Source organism: Colletotrichum fructicola (genome assembly GCF_000319635.2).
Source record: "Colletotrichum fructicola Nara gc5 chromosome Unknown KSG_Nara_v1_contig06, whole genome shotgun sequence".
Taxonomy (NCBI): domain Eukaryota; kingdom Fungi; phylum Ascomycota; class Sordariomycetes; order Glomerellales; family Glomerellaceae; genus Colletotrichum; species Colletotrichum fructicola.
Window position 1 is genome coordinate 3,499,261 of NW_027094056.1, and position 16,060 is coordinate 3,515,320.

Genomic DNA, 16,060 nt, shown 5'->3' on the forward strand with positions numbered 1-16,060 from the left:
TACAAATCTATGCTCTCAAAGCCCGCAGTCTTTGTTGCAAGGCATCCTCCTCTTCCGCAGTAGGCTCACTAGCGACAAGCTCCTCCTTGGCTGGTGTTGCGCTATTGAGTTCAGCGTTGAGCTGCACGCCTGCATCATCAGCTAGCTTGCCTAGCAGCTCATGGACCGCGTCCTCGGATACCTGGGCGCTGGTAGATTGCGAAATGGCGTCCTGATAAATGCCGTTGGACATGGCATACTCTTCGTTTTGCTGTTTGAACTGCTCCAATGTAACAAGGGTCTGAAATAGAGAATGGCCTGTAAGTAGAGGCCGACGGTATCACTACGGTGGTTGTTGCATCGACTCGACATACCTTCTCGGGGTTCATGTTCTTCTGTGCGAGGGACATGGTACGAGACGACTGTCCCATCATGTGCGTCATGCGATTCATTGAGTTATTGGCCTGGATTTGGGCGGCGGAGAGCTCGGCCATATCCGCCATTTGATCCATCTGCTGAGCTAAAGCTTGCTTAGAAAGAAGCATTTTAGCCTTCTGATATGCCTTTGCTGTTTCACCCTTCTTCAGCAGCTATCCGATCGAACATTAGCCGTGGTTCAAAGCAACATTGCGACGCGCTGTCTGGCGATGACCAACATCTTGGATTTGTTTCTTCAGGATTGGGTCTTGCTTCGCGGCCTTCTGCGCTTCTCGTCGGGCTTGCTTGGCTTGGAACTAGAGTCCTGTCAGTAATCATAGAAAAGTTGACTTCTCACAGCACGATGGCTAATCAGTATCTCGTACGTACCCTCGCCTGGAACTCTACTTGCATGTCTCGGGACAGCTGACGGTTCGACATGATGTCGTCTGGAGCCTGTTCAGGATCGGGTATGTGGTGGCGGGGTTAACGAGAGGTTATCGCAACGCTACGGCTCTGAGAGTATCGTTTGCCTAATGGCAGTCAGGTAGGACAGATGTCACGGAATAAATATGAAAAGTACAGGCTGTGAACAATATGGTCAACTTCGGACGTGGAGGATATGTGTCACAGGAAGTCTTGCCGTTTATTCAGGCGGCCAGTCAGGTGTTGGAAGATGACTGTCGGCAGCCGACACGAGATAGCGAGCGGTATCGGTTCACAAGCTGGCAGCCTGACACCTGCGCCGGGCGGGGCCATCTCCCAGACCAGCCATAGCGCATGACGTAACGCTTCTAGCCGTGCTAGTGTGTTAGGTAAGCGAAACACCAGCCCAAGCCACTGCCACATGGCTCTTTCCAGCCTAGACACCAGCACGCCTGTGGCTCATCATCAGTGGTTTGTTGGACTGGTCGCCTCAAACCGGACGAACTGTATTGCCGGAAATTGGATGAGACGATATCTATGATGCTCTCATGCGGACGTCCGCGTGGTGAAGGGAACAGAGTATTAAAGGGTAGCCCGAGAAAACCACCCCTAAGGGACATATCAACGTATTCCGTAAATCGATTATCCCATGGCTGCAAAACTAAAAATGAACGTGCAATCATTTCCACGACCTCCACTGCTGGAGAAGGTGTCAAAACACCTGCGAATTACTTGGCAAGGCGAAATGATCGCAGACACCAAGGATGCCTACTGGGTGCTAGAGACTCACCATCCTCCCAGTGTGTTTTTCCTGTGCCACCATCATAAATCTTCGAACCGTCACTGATTCTCGGACAGCATACTATCTCCCATCCACTTCCATTAATGTCCCACTCACCCCGACGCAACGGAGTACATACTGCGAGTGGAAGGGTGCTGCAACTTACTATGCAATTACTGCACCCAGAACATCCAATGTTCAGGAACCACAAGTAGTATCGAATCGCATCTGGTCGTACAATTCCCCAACGCCCGGGTTCGACGCAATCAAGGGATATTTGTCTTTCTACGCAGGACCGTGGGACTGTTTTGTAGATGGGGAACTAGTTGAGCCTCAGCCAGGTGATTTTTACGGTGGCTGGGTAACTTCAGACATTGAGGGCATTGTCAAAGGTGCTCACGGTAATTGGGATCCTGTCTTGTGACAGGTTTCCAGATGCAAGATTATGAACTGAGGGTAGTAAACAAAGTACAGAAGTCGAAAGCCACGCAAGCAGCACATGCAACGGGCAGAGGACGTCTGGAAGATAAGGGGTCTTTTGCGACTGAGGGAACAGTTCACTGTACGTACCTCCGTTCCTCACATTGAAACAACGATGAACAGGGGCAACACGGGGAAAATTGACGATCAAGGTGTCTGGCCTTCCGTGATTGTTCTCGAACTAGGTGGGTAGGGAGGTACTTCGTTCTCCTCTTGCCGATGCCCGACTAGTACTGAGAGACAGATTTCGACAGCTAATTACTTACCCTATTCAGCTTCTCCTCCTCGGTCGTCTCGCTGCCATCTGCGGCAGACGAAGGTCTTTCACTCTCACTCGGCCCTGGAGGACATTAATTGAATGAGTTTGAATCCGAATCCGACACTACATGGTTATATGCGACGAGCAGGTGTGGGTACCACAAAAAGGGATTCTGGGATGAATGTACTGCGCATGCGGGGAAACTTTGGTACTTGTCACATCCTCGGTTCGCTTATAGCGTAGACAGGCTACAGCCAGTTGCGTCGGTGCAAATAATCGTTGTCGTCGTATCTTGAACATGACCTTAATGTCAAACAAGCACGCAGTACACAGGAGTTCTCGGAATTCCATCTCTTCGACTCATCAAGGTGCACCGAGATTCTGTATTAGGTCTTCCTCTTCTGCCACCAGCTAGACCTTCTCACATCGTTCGTTCTTTTTTGGAGACGACAGAACGGAGAAGATACATTGACGTACCGAACGGCGCGCCAACAGCGTGCCACGCCCGATTTTTAGATTGAGAGAGCGTCGGCTGCTATTACGTGACTGTACACACAACTACCTGAGGCGTCGACATAGGACTAGGTAGGAGGGCAAAGGCGACAATGAAGGCGACGGCGACTAATGTAATCATAGTTTGTCTTAGCTCGTCGCAAGGCGTTGAGGCGAACTTGACATTAAGTACATAGACCGTCGATCAAAGTCTCGACGGCATGTCAGTGGTTCCATCGGAGGTACACCGTACATATTTAGCCGGGCACATTCCATTTATCATTGGTAGCTCTTAAAGTTCATGGCTGGTACTCCCTAAACCGTATCAAAGGTATAGACATGACGAACAGCGGCCTTCAATGGTGCACCCCCAAGGTTGAAGGCGTCGCAGTCTGGACTCAGGAGTCGCCTACCGGCCAGTGCAGCGGATCTGCGGCAATCAGAACGCCTAGGTCGCCTCAGGAGCGGTGATCCGATGGATGGGTACGCCGGTGAAGCGGCCGCATCTCTGGTGTCGAGTGCGGAGCGCAGAGCGCCGGCGAACTGTACGACCCCTCCATGTCCACCATTAAAAAGCGGCGTAGGACGGAGACACGCAATATGCTGATCAGGCTGGTGAAGTTCCCTTACTTCGGCTGGGTGAAGCGAGGTCCAGTAATGTGAGGAATCGGAGCGGGAGACAGTCGGTATGAGATTCCTGGATTCCTAGGCAGGCAGGGAGGATCAGGAAGCGTGTTTCCAAGGTGGATGAGACAGAGACGAAGACGACTCAGCAGCACCACAGTGTGCAATGTCTAGGCCCGGCCAATTATGCTGGTTCTGGGTCATTTTCGCAATAGAATTTTGCGACCTTGAGATGGCACCAAAGTATAAAACATGGAAGCATATGAACGGAGCGAAAGGTAGTTCTTGTAAGATTCAGCCCGGATTGGGGCACTGTCTTCCGTAAGATACTGAGGTCGGAGGAGGAATTCGCAGTGGCGGCGCTGACTGAGTAAGGTCGCACGAGGGGTGAGGTCTTCAAACTTGGGTGGGCCTGAGCTGGAGCAATGCCGGGGAAGTCGGGTGGCTAAGTTTAGCAAGCGGCGGGCGGTAGACGTCGAGGCACTAAATCAGCTATCGTTTCCGACGTCTGCCAGCGATGGATACCGCGAGTCGTCTCTGTGGGTCGCTTCGGACCTGGACGCATTGCCGCGTAGCACTGTAGCAGAAATGGCAAGTGCGTGAATCGGGTTTGTTGCTATAGTATTTCAACGGTGAAGAGAGTCGGCAAGTTGCGGTGAGCTCAGCTGACAGCAGCGCATGCCGTGTCAGCCATGTAGGCACCTAGTCAGCCAGGTCAGCAACGGCAGATGAGGCACGGCACGCAACACAGCGGAGCGAAGCCAGGCTTACGTGAAGATACGGCAGAGGATCGATTGATCAACCTGGGCGAGAAGCATCCGGACTATCCAGTGCGTCGAAGCCCGCTCGCTTGAGCGGACTCGGAACCTACGAAGAGATGGTCAATTAATTACAGTTCGTGCCTCGCGGAAGCATAGAAAAGGGGGATGCTCCCTGGAGCGGCGCGGCCTACGTTTGGCACGGTGCTCCATTCGTGTTTCCGCCCCGTGGCTCCCGTGTTTCCTGTTTAGAGCTGACCTAAGCCCCCCCCCCCCTCCCCATTTGCAAGCTGGACATGGAACTGGGGAAGACATCCGAGCCAGTGAAACCATGGAGTCGCTACACGCTCCTGCTCTTTTCACTTCTGTCAGCTATTCGTACATAGATCCACCAATCACCATCCACTTACCTCGCTGGATTCGCTCCGAATGCCCCTCTTGCGCCTAGTATCCGTACCTACCTCCCTTTTGGGGTTTCGCCCACTCACACTGATGAGCATCCTCTGCGCCCCCCTCCACTCTACGAAGGTATACCTACAGGTACTTACTTTCCTTACCTTTCTGCAGGCAGGCACGATACGGAGTAGACAAACACGACAAGTCCTACCTCCTGAGACCTTGCGTGATTGACCCCATTTTAGGCGGCACCCTTGCTTCGCTTTCGCCCCCTGTAACACTACGGCCTCCACTGTGGCCTCAGGTACACCCGTATGTCCTTCTCGCCCTTGCAGCCTTGGGGGCCTTGGGGGCTTGGGCACTTTTGCCTGAGGCAATACACGTTGACCATCCCAAAGCGCCCCCTTGCACGGGGCCAGCGTGGCCTCAACTTACAAAAGAGGCCACATCGCCTGCACCTGACGTTGTGGCCGAGCAATCTTCAGCTCCCACCACGCCAAACCCATCCTACGAGAGAGAACACTTGTCAACTTGCCCCAGGACCCGGACGATCAAGCTTCCACTTGGACCTGGTGCCTTGTGTCGGTGACTCACCTAATCAGTCTGACTCATTCTACGGGTCCTCATCAAAGAAGTATCATGCCTTCTTAGAATAACGCTCTTTCTATATCTTTTTGTATGAGGAACTAGGACGGCACCTCCATACGTTCAATAACCCACTTCACACCCACATCACTGCTGCAACACACTTCTCCCCCGCACCTGGCCTTCCAACTCTCCGCATTGGAACTGGCAGGTCGATTGTGTCTCGCGCTTTGCACCACGAAAAAGTCCTCCTCTCTGCCTATCCCACAGCCCTGTTGCATCACCATCACAACCGCAAACTACGATGGCTGCTTGGGAACAGACGTCACCAATGATCAAGTTCGAAGATTCGCCTGCCGAGTCTTTTGTTTCGACTCCGGGCGAGCTCTATCCATCCCTCTTCGGCGACGCCGCACCCTTGGCCGCCGATGATACCACCGTCAACCCCTCCGATATGTTAACGCCTCCGCCCTTCACCGAGGACAACCCTGTCTCAACCCCGGACACCGACTCTCCTTCGACTGAGAAGAAGCCCGTGAAGAAGAGGAAATCCTGGGGTCAAGTTCTCCCGGAGCCCAAGACAAATCTCCCACCAAGGTATGATGCCATCGGACAATGCCACAGGCCCGTAGCTAACCCCCAGTAGGAAAAGAGCGAAGACGGAAGATGAGAAAGAGCAGCGTCGAGTCGAGCGCGTCCTCCGTAACCGCCGAGCCGCTCAGTCTTCTAGGGAGCGCAAGCGTTTAGAGGTCGAGGCTCTCGAGAGGCGGAACAAGGAGCTCGAGGCAGCCCTTTCAAACGTCACCAAGGCGAACCAGCTCCTGGTCGAAGAGCTGAACAAATTTCGCCGTGACTCTGGCATGCTGACTCGGTCATCATCGCCTCTCGATCCTCTCCGATCCAACACTGTCACCCTATCACCAGAGCTTTTTGGCTCTCATGATGGACACCGTCCCTCTGTCGATGAGACGAAGAATCTCGTCGATGATTTGATGACTACGTCTCATGGCAATCCGACCGTCAACCCCGCGTCGCTATCCCCCGAGCTTTCGCCAATCGCAGAAGATGACGAGGCAGATGCCGAGGACAACGAAGTGGCCGAGACCAACGTGAAGTCCTCCGACTTGACACAACGTCCTGCAGCGATGTTGTGCGACCTGCAGTGTCAACAGTCGGAGGACCTTCCGCAATCATGGCTGGCCTCTCAAACCCCTCTGCATCCGACCTTGGTCTTCTTTCTGCAGCTTCAGATGCTGTCAATCACATCATCGGTGATTCTTTCAGTCTGTCGGCGGCCCTTGACACAGATCGCTATGTCCTTGAAAGCGGGCTTCTCTCTTCCCCCAACTCCCTCGATTATGAACACGATTATCTGGCTGGTGACTCTACCGCCTTCCTCCAGGACCCATTCGACATCAGTGAATTCCTCAACGACGAGGTCAACGGCAGTGTCTCAGACACGAACGCGGTTATCGGCACAGCCGTCGCAGCGGACCCGGACTACGGCCGCGACTCTACCAACTCTGAGACTCAAGTCTCTTCAGAGAATCCTAACCTGCAGCCCCACTCTGGCGCGTCCACTTATGGATGCGACGATGGAGGCATTGCGGTTGGTATCTGAAGGATGCGACGAACGTGTTGAAGGGTTGTCGACTGAACCTTCGGCGGGGCGCGACAGCGGTCAGACACCGCGGACAAGGTTGAATGGCGCACCGTTGCCGTCTAGAGAGGTACTCATGACCTTATTATGGGCTCTGAGGGTTGAAGAGCGGAATCTGGTCCGGAAGGGTCAACTTGCACCGCAAGACATCCCCTACTCGAGAAATCGTGCCTCGACATCAGCTAGCACCTATGTGTTTACAGTAGTTTCCAAACGGAAGTGTGATGAAGCGGACGTGACGGAATTTGGGAAGCGTTGTCGATTAGCTTGATAAAGGTTATGACTATGGTGGTGGGAATGGTCACGGCGTTATGGAGGGGTGTCCAGCGAAATTAGAGGTCAAACCTGGGAAATGTAACAACAAATACTGAACGAGAGTCGCCTTGCGACCAATGAACAAAATTCTAAGAACCGTTTCAAGATACTACCAAAGTGTGTCAACGATCTCACAAAACCAGTGTGTGTATATCCATTCTGAATGAATGTATTCGTCGGGGCTGGGTAACGCCTCTATTATTTACACCGTCCGTGGTTGTCGCAAATAGGCTGGGGACACCGACTTGATAAGAAACCACTGAAGCCTGGTGGTTCAGCAGGACGTGGCTTTGTTCAGCCTCGACGATTCGAGCTGTTAGTTGAGTATTAAACCATTTGCGTTAGACAATATCCCATCCGACATGATCAATGTGCATGCCGCCTTAACAACGCCTTTTGCATCGTTTCTCACTCTTCAGTGATTGTTCCATGCAGCCTCGAAGCACTTTCTCTTGCGCCAAGTCCAACTCTACCTATGTTCCCGAAAGCGCTGTAGGACGTGACAAGAAGAAAGTTCATTCCCGTGGTTCAAGCGACGGCAATCCATAGAAAACGTGATGCCCCGCGGTCTAGCCTCCGTTTATCGTTTTCGCCTCCTCTCCCTTTCCAAGTTTCGTTACATAGTCGGTGATCATACATAATTCGTCGGAATCACCACAAGTCGGCCATCTCAGCCATGGCTGCCTCTTCGTCTTCAAAGTCATCCCCGGCTGGTTGGTTATGTGGAAATTGAGCCGGTGATTGCATCCGGTCAGCCATCTCTGCTTCCGCCATAAGAGCATCCAAGTCGTCGTCCCCGTCTGGTTCTTCGGTTGGCTTCGGTGCTCCTAAAGCTTGACTCTTCGGTGGCATTACGGGCGTAGCTCCGTATATATCGTCCTCGTCCGGAACAGCTGCTTCTGGTGTCTTCGGGCGCTTTTGTGTGATAGAAGCTGGTGCACTCGCTGTTGCCTCGGCAGCCACAGGACCCGGAATCTCAGCTTCCACCTCGAAAGCGTCATCCGCCTCCCAAGGTTTGGGTTTGCCTTCATTGATCCATTCCAATCGCTTGTGCGCAATTTGCTTCTTGTGCCCCGTCTTCTCTACCATCGCTACGGCGTCGAGAAATTTGGCTTTTGGAAATAAGTCGTCCAGCCAGAGTTGGTAGAAGGATAGCAAGCGGGCTGCATCAGAGAACTAGCAGTGAGTTAGTTGTATCCACGGAATACGCGTCAAAGTAGCAAGAAAGCCGACCTCGTGTCCCTTCCCCTTAAATTGGAGATCTGCGGCGCGCTTTCGAAGCTTGGGGATGCCATTGTCCGAGAGTAGTCTGCAAAAACACGTCGTCAGCTACACATTAGACATGAATGATCGGTTGCGCCAAACCTCACCTTGCCTCGTCAAGTTTGACTCTCGGAACCCTCGCTCGCTTATTCACTTCAACTTCTTCTTCGATCCCCAGTGCTTCACCCTGTTTCCTCTTGTTCACGCCGAGCTCCTTTGCGTCCGGGGATGGGGTTCGAAACGGGTCATCAAAATCTTCAACGGCATAATTGTCCAAGTCATCATACCCGGGTGTTGTTCTTGATGTCATGTTGACGAGGCTCTGGGACTTCACGAGGCATCAACAGATTGCACCCAGGGTGGAGTTTATATTGCCTTAAGATGGATTGTCACTAGCCGACGCGATCACACGCGGCGCGACTTCAATTAAGAAACGCGTCTGTCCATTGCCGCACAGACCTTCCGATGGGCGAGCCACAAAGTCGGAGACGCCACAGCCACATACTTCTGAAGCGCAGGCCTCTGAAGTGGTGCCTCAGGCAAAATGCTCCAAGTTCAGTTCCAATCAGCGCCCAGCCATATCCAATTCATCAACCATCTCGAATTGCTGGACGACGATAGCCACCACCGACGCAGTTGGGTCTTAGGGTTAACATCTCGAATTGCTGGACGACGATAGCCACCACCGACGCAGTTGGGTCTTGAATTGTCGTCCGCGACCATGGCTACCGCACAAGTGCAGACATATATTCCCACCAAGGTCGTCAAGAGCGATTATCCTGTTCGTACTCCGTCTGCGATTCCTCGTTTCTCCGCTGCCGATAACGCTAACGTACTTCCACGAAGCTCATCGACAATGACCCGTATGCCCGAACCCGATTGTCCCGGGCCATATGACAGCTCAGGTCGATTGCTAACGCCGGAATGCCCACAGCCACTTCAAGAGGGTCGTTGGCTATGCCAGGCCTTCCGATTATGCCCACGGAGCTATAGCTGCAGCCTTCGCTCCTGGCGCTCTCCTTGCCCTCGAGAAGTTCGCTCCCTCACATGTCGGTAAGGGAGGTTTGGCGCAAGCCATGCGCCTCGCCGGAGCCATCGGTCTTGCTGGAGGATTTCTTTACTTTTACCAGCGCTCTAGCTGTGAGTTTGTACGACGATCTGAAGGAACGGAGGCCCTAACCACAAAGGCATAGTGCGATTTTACGGTGCCACCGAGAACGCGAGAGAGGTTGAGATGGATATGAAGGAGATGGTCTCCAAGGTCAAGGCGGGAAAGCCGCTATATGGCGAGAGCAGGTTGACCCCTCACATGCAGGGCGTTGCTGCAAGACAGTCAAGATACTCTGCTCTGTTCATGGGTGTCGTGCCTTGGTTCAACTTTGTCAATCACAACCAGCATGGTGTCGACACCGCGAAGTACTACCAACAAGCTGAGAGAGAGCTTGAAGCTGAGCGTCTGAAGAATGGGGGCTTGTGATTGCCTCAGAACCTGTGTGGTTATGCTGCATATGAAAGATAACAACCTTTATGTATTATAGCTTAAGCAGGGAAAAGCGAATGCAAATTACTTACTCTATTAAACTAGTAAACTACCTCTATAGTTATCCTTTTAACTTTATAAATTAGGAATAACTATAAATATTAAATTTATTTATAGCTATTATATAAAAATATAAGCTGCTAGTTTTATATTATAATATTTAATTAGTATTAACTATAAAACTTAAACTATTTTCTTTACTTTCTATTTATATATAATATTCTATATAAAATAAATTAATAAAGTTTAAAGTATTAAACCTTATATAAAAACACTCTATTTATTATAACTTACAACTATAATATTAATTATATAATATATATATATTTATATCAGTACTTTATATAATTAGTAGTTTAATAAGTTGTTTTTTCCCTCTTTCCTCTTTATTAGAAGATATAACTTACTAATTATAATAACTAAAGTTGTTATAATATATCCATTCTTTTATTATTATTTATATAATCAAATATTTATAAATACTATAATAGAGTAAGAGAGAAAACTTATTAATTAGACTAAGTATCTTACTCTAAATAGAAAAACCCCTTAAAAATACTTAAATACTTATATATTAATTTCCTAGCTAACTATAAAAGATATAAAAGTAAATATATAAATATAAGTTTAATTAACTTATGTTTTATTTATATTTTCTACTGTTTTTATACTTTAAGTCATATAGTTTTTTAATAGAAAATAAACTACTAAGAAGAAGTTTTATAGTATTATTTTCATAGTTTTAATTTCTTTTTAGTTTTAAATAAACTAAGAAGTATAATAAAAGATTAAAAATAGAATAAAATATAAAGCTAAATAAAGCTAAAAGAACTTAGAAATATTTATTTTTATTTAATTTTTAAAAAGTAGAATTTAATAAGTCTTTATTATAAATTAAATTAAAAGATTTTAAAGGTTTTTTTAAAGGTTAGTTATTAAAATTATTAAAAATAATAGGAAAAAAGTACAAAAATAAATATATTTTTATTTATTTATTTGGTTTTTTTTACTTAGTTTTTTTTTTACTATAAACTAGTTAAACTTCTATTTATTTGTATAAACTACTTCTTTTTATAATAATACTTAATACTTGTAAAACTATCTATTTAACTTTTTATTTTTAAGTTAAAACTACTAAAAATTCTAAAAACTTTACTTATTTTTATATATTTTTAAAGTTTTTAATATATTAAAGGGAAGAAAACTTAATTAATTTTATTTTATATATTTAATTTACTTTTTACTTTTTAATTTATACTTTTTATTTTTCAACTAATAATAATTTTTTACTAACTCTCTTTTAATTTATATATAATTATAATATTCTTTTTAGATCTATTTAGCGTATTATATATTAAGTATCATAGTTTTTTAGTATAATTAAAAATAAAAAGAGGTTTTAAAACTATATAGTTTAAACTATATCTTTAATTAAGTTATTTTAAGTAATAAGAAACTACTTTAGAGTTAAGTTATTAAATCTATTTATTTTAAATAACTTAAGCTTTTTAATTTTTGTTAACTTTAATATAATAAAGTTCTTTTTATTTATTTTCTATTTTTACTTGTATATCCTTAATTTTATTCAAGCTTTATCTTAAATAATATTTTCTTTTAGTATTAATAATAAAACTTATAAAATTAAAGTTATTATTATATTTTCTATTTTCTATTTTATTAGTTTTTTTTTAGAAGCTAGACTTTCTATTTTAACTTTAATTAATTCTTAAGTAATTAAAGTTTATTTAAGTATAGCTTTTTTAAAACTTAAGTTCTTATTAATTTCTTATTATTTACTTTTTCAAGCTTTTAGCTAATATTTTGAGCTAGTTTTAAGCTTTAGCTTTAAGCTTTTAATGAAGCTATTATAAAGGCTAAATTCTTTAGTAATAAGCTTAGCTTAATAGTTAAAACGGGTTTTATTTTATAGAGGGGCTATATTATAACTATAAACTCAAAAAGATATTTATAAAGATTTGATTAAGTTAACTTCTTAAGTTTTAATAACTATTTCTAAACATAAAAACTTAATATTAAATTTACTTTATTAGATAATATATCTCATAAAGTTTATAATATATAAGCTATACTTCTATAAGTCCTCTTTTAACTTAATATAAAGTTATAAAATAATAAAAGAAATATAATTAATAAGTTCTTAAGTTTCTATTAATATACTATAAATTATATACTAATTATAAACTAACTTGACTATAGTTTTAAATAGATTTCTAAATTATTAGGATTATTAGTATTAAGAATATTTTATATATTATTTAAGTAGAAATATAAGTTATTTTGTTTAGTTAATAATTAAGTTTATATATTAGCAGTCTAATTAACCTATATAAGTAGGTATTATAGTTCACTTTATACTTTTTTCCCTATACTTTAAACTTAATAGTAGCACTTTAACTTATACTTAATCTTAATAAAGTAAATAAATAAGTCTTAATATAACTAATTATTAACGCTTAGCTTAACTTATCCCTAGCTATATTAAAGAAGGTAAGTAAGTAAATAAGTAAGTAGTAGAATAGTAAAATATATTAATAAAAACGTTATTTATAATACTATTATTTATAATATAGCTAAAGTCTAATAATAGCTTAAACTTATACTTAAGAATATAAACTTAATAATATAACTTTTTGTTAACACAGGGATAAGCGTATTCAGGGGCGTGGTATATACGCCTATATAGTATAGGGTTATAGATGGGCTTATGTTATGATGAAATGTAATAATCCTAAGCATTTATAGGCATTTAATCGTATAGAGAATAATAAAGGAATTGATGCAATGTGATCACTCTTATTGTTGTTGGCAGGTTGCATCCTCTAGTAGGGAAAAGTGAGGAGAAAGATAATCTGAAACGTAACCTACTAAACTGCTAATTACATAAGGTGCTTACGTAACTATACGTATTACATAATCAATATTATAGTTATAAGTTGTAATAAATAGAGTATTTTTATATAAGGTTTTATACCTTAAATGTTATTAGTTTATTTTATATAGAATATTAAAGTAAGTCAAGCGTTATTATTATTCTTATATTATTATTATTGTTATTATAAAAGAATGTTATATGTTAACACTTTTTATATAACTAAAAAAGTTCTTATAGCTATAGTATAAAAACTTAACTATTTAAATAAAGTCTTAAGCTTATTCTTTATATCCTCTTATATTTATAATAACTATAATATTTTCCCCCTTTATTATAACTATATATAAGCTAAATAAAGCTATATTAAATAACTTAATCTATAAAACTAAAGTTAATAAAATTAAGAGTTTTAAGTATAACAACTTTCTCTATACTAATAAGAAAACTTTACTTAAATTTACTTAGAAGTACCTACTTAAGATAGTTAATAAGTATAAGATATTAAAGTTATATAGCTTTAAAGTTAATATAAAAGGCCTCTAGCTGTTTACTATAATTTTTACCTACTTAGAGCAATAGACCTCTTAACTCTACGCCTCTTAATAATATATATAGCCTTTAGTTATATAATTATAACTCTCCTAACCTCAGCCGCACTTATGTATATATATTATACTAAATATCCTCATAATCTTTAACTTTACTTTAGTAATAATATAATTTATAATTACTTAATTACTTAATTACTAACTACTAAACTATTAACCTATCCTCTCTCTTATATATTATACGTTATAATATTAATACTATCTCTATTACTACTTTGCTATCTACTATTTATTACTATTACTATAGTCTTCTTATTCAATTAAGCTAGCTAACACCTTTATAGCTATACTATTATTAGTAACATTATCTCTATTTAGTATAAGCTATACTTACTAATGTTCCCCTAGAAAGCTACTTCTACTTTAGTATTATAGAGGGCTTATTTAAAAAAAAAGCTACTCTATAAAATATATAAATATCTTATTTACCTCTATAGCTAAGTTTATATACTTATTATTGATTAAATTATATATTATAAAGTCTTCTATAGGGGTATTAATAAGAGCTCTCTTAAGTATACTCTTTATATATCTCAAATTACGCGAGGTAAGAGTAGGTTTTATTAATATAATTAATATTCAATTCTATAATAAGTATTTTTATATTCTCTATATTAATAAGTATACTAAGCTTAATGTATTTATATATAAAGTTAGGTATTAATATTATAAAGATTTTCTATAGATTAATAAAGAAGAGGAAGAAATAAAAGTATAAAGCTTTATATATAGTAGTAGAGCTTTTTATACTTCTAGCTATAAGAACTTCTTATAATAACCTCTTTAGTTAAGAAGTTATCTTTATTTAGTAGCGTTCACTTTATTAGAGGGTTTAGTAAAGCTATCGCTATAAGAGCTTTAATAACCCCTTTAGCCTTAATATAATTAGCCTTACTACATATAGCGCTACTACTACTAGCCCTATACTATATAGCTAACGCTATTACTATTTTACTAGTCTATTTAGCTAAGATATACGTTTAACTTTATATAAGGGTTTACTTACTAGTAGGAATATATAGGGTTTCTATATTATTTTCCTTAATTAATAGAGGGTATAAGTTAAAGTACTTTTATAGTGTTTCTAGAATTATACATATATAGGGTGAATTTTGCTATAGTCTTTTTATAGGAGGGCTGCGTTATAACTATAAACTTAAGTTAATATAAAAATAGTTAAAATTACTAATAATAATTCTAATACTTATAACTATTTTATAAACTTCTTTAAAACAGCTAAAGTAGCTTAGAGACTTTTTAGTAAATTAAGAAGGGTGAATATATTAAGAGTATAGCTAATAGTAGTAAAGCTCTTTTTATATTAAAACTATATAGTAAAGTAGAAGATATTTTCTAAATAGCGTAATAGTATAGAGGCTTTAGGGCTACTATACTTAGTAGAGTAGTATAAACGTCTAAATAGTAGAAGAAAATAAAATCAGTTTAGATTAAATGTAGCATAAAAAGTAGGTATAGCTTAGAGGAGTAGAGATAAAAAAGTAGCTAGAAGAAGATAGTTAAAGCTTATTATAATATTTAAAGTTAGAAGAGCGTAGAAATAAAAAATATATTTAAGTTTAAAAGTTATATAACCTAAAGGTTATTAGTAGAAGGTGAGAAGACTGATTTAGCTTTTATAGTTAATACTAGTTGAATTTCATAATATAAGGCTATCAGCTATAATTAAGTTTATATTCTTTCTTTTATTATTATATTATAAAAAGATAATAAATTTATATAAAGTAAGCTTATTAGCTAAGATATTATAATACTTTACTTTAAAATTCTTATCAAAGAAATTTAGATAATAAGAACTTTTATATATTCCTTTTTAATAGTATTTTTAATAGGTAAATTATAAGTTATTTTAATATAGTTTTGTAATAGAAACTTAGATATATTATAGAAGTTGAAAAGAATTCTCGTTTATATATCTTAATATTAGAATCTCTATATTAAGTTTTTGTTATTACTATAAGAGAATTTGCTTTATTAGTATCTAATTAAAATTATATTAGTAAAGTTATTATTAATATATATATCTATATAAGTATTAAGGAAAATCTATTTTACTTAAGTTTAAATACTTTATAAAGCTTATAAAGCTTAATAATAGATTTAGTAAACTTTATTATTTTAAAGATAATTCTAAAAAGTTTCTTATTTAACTATATAACTTAGATATATGTAGTTTTATTTAGCTTAGTATTTATTATATGAAAGTAATTAAAATAGATATTTAATAGTAGAAGAAGCTATTTTTTATATAAAAGAGGAGTAGTTATATTTATTACTTATAGAGTTATTCTGAAAGTACCAAGTTATAACTAAATACCTCATAAGGAAGAATTTTAGTAAAACTAAATATAACTAGCGCTATAAATCAGACATAAAGCTAGAACTATTAATACCAATGGAGTTAGTAAAACTCCACTTAATAATTAAATAAGTAGCTTTATACCTATTAATTACATATTAATATAATAAAAAGAAATTAAGTAATTATAACTTTATCTAATTAAAATAAAAAGTATAATTAAATAAGTTATTTCTCATAGTAATTCTTATAATTGGCTAAAATAAA

The 16,060-nt window shown here is 40.1% G+C and overlaps 5 protein-coding genes across 5 annotated transcripts; 3 read left to right on the plus strand and 2 right to left on the minus strand.

The window, feature by feature from the left end:
* Positions 1 to 7: 7 nt before the first annotated feature.
* Positions 8 to 837, minus strand: DID2 (Vacuolar protein-sorting-associated protein 46; the record flags this gene model as incomplete). The annotated part of the gene is made up of 4 exons (XM_032028655.1): positions 8 to 280; positions 354 to 569; positions 636 to 713; positions 787 to 837. 4 exons carry the CDS (start codon positions 835 to 837, stop codon positions 8 to 10), a joined length of 618 nt encoding a protein of 205 aa, XP_031891324.1.
* Positions 838 to 1,567: 730 nt separating this feature from the next.
* On the plus strand, positions 1,568 to 2,441 carry CGGC5_v011230 (uncharacterized protein; the record flags this gene model as incomplete). Its single annotated transcript, XM_032028654.2, has 5 exons — positions 1,568 to 1,622; positions 1,681 to 2,004; positions 2,073 to 2,165; positions 2,236 to 2,268; positions 2,359 to 2,441. 5 exons carry the CDS (start codon positions 1,568 to 1,570, stop codon positions 2,439 to 2,441), a joined length of 588 nt encoding a protein of 195 aa, XP_031891323.2.
* A 3,060-nt stretch (positions 2,442 to 5,501) lies between these two features.
* Positions 5,502 to 6,818, plus strand: hac1 (Transcriptional activator hac1; the record flags this gene model as incomplete). Its single annotated transcript, XM_032028653.1, has 3 exons — positions 5,502 to 5,794; positions 5,844 to 6,452; positions 6,524 to 6,818. 3 exons carry the CDS (start codon positions 5,502 to 5,504, stop codon positions 6,816 to 6,818), a joined length of 1,197 nt encoding a protein of 398 aa, XP_031891322.1.
* A 1,005-nt stretch (positions 6,819 to 7,823) lies between these two features.
* On the minus strand, positions 7,824 to 8,745 carry CSM3 (Chromosome segregation in meiosis protein 3; the record flags this gene model as incomplete). Its single annotated transcript, XM_032028652.1, has 3 exons — positions 7,824 to 8,348; positions 8,406 to 8,481; positions 8,543 to 8,745. The coding sequence occupies 3 exons, from the start codon at positions 8,743 to 8,745 to the stop codon at positions 7,824 to 7,826; spliced, it is 804 nt and encodes a 267-aa protein (XP_031891321.1).
* A 411-nt stretch (positions 8,746 to 9,156) lies between these two features.
* On the plus strand, positions 9,157 to 9,912 carry CGGC5_v011233 (NADH-ubiquinone oxidoreductase 20.9 kDa subunit; the record flags this gene model as incomplete). Its single annotated transcript, XM_032028651.1, has 4 exons — positions 9,157 to 9,216; positions 9,282 to 9,298; positions 9,370 to 9,575; positions 9,629 to 9,912. 4 exons carry the CDS (start codon positions 9,157 to 9,159, stop codon positions 9,910 to 9,912), a joined length of 567 nt encoding a protein of 188 aa, XP_031891325.1.
* Positions 9,913 to 16,060: the final 6,148 nt, after the last annotated feature.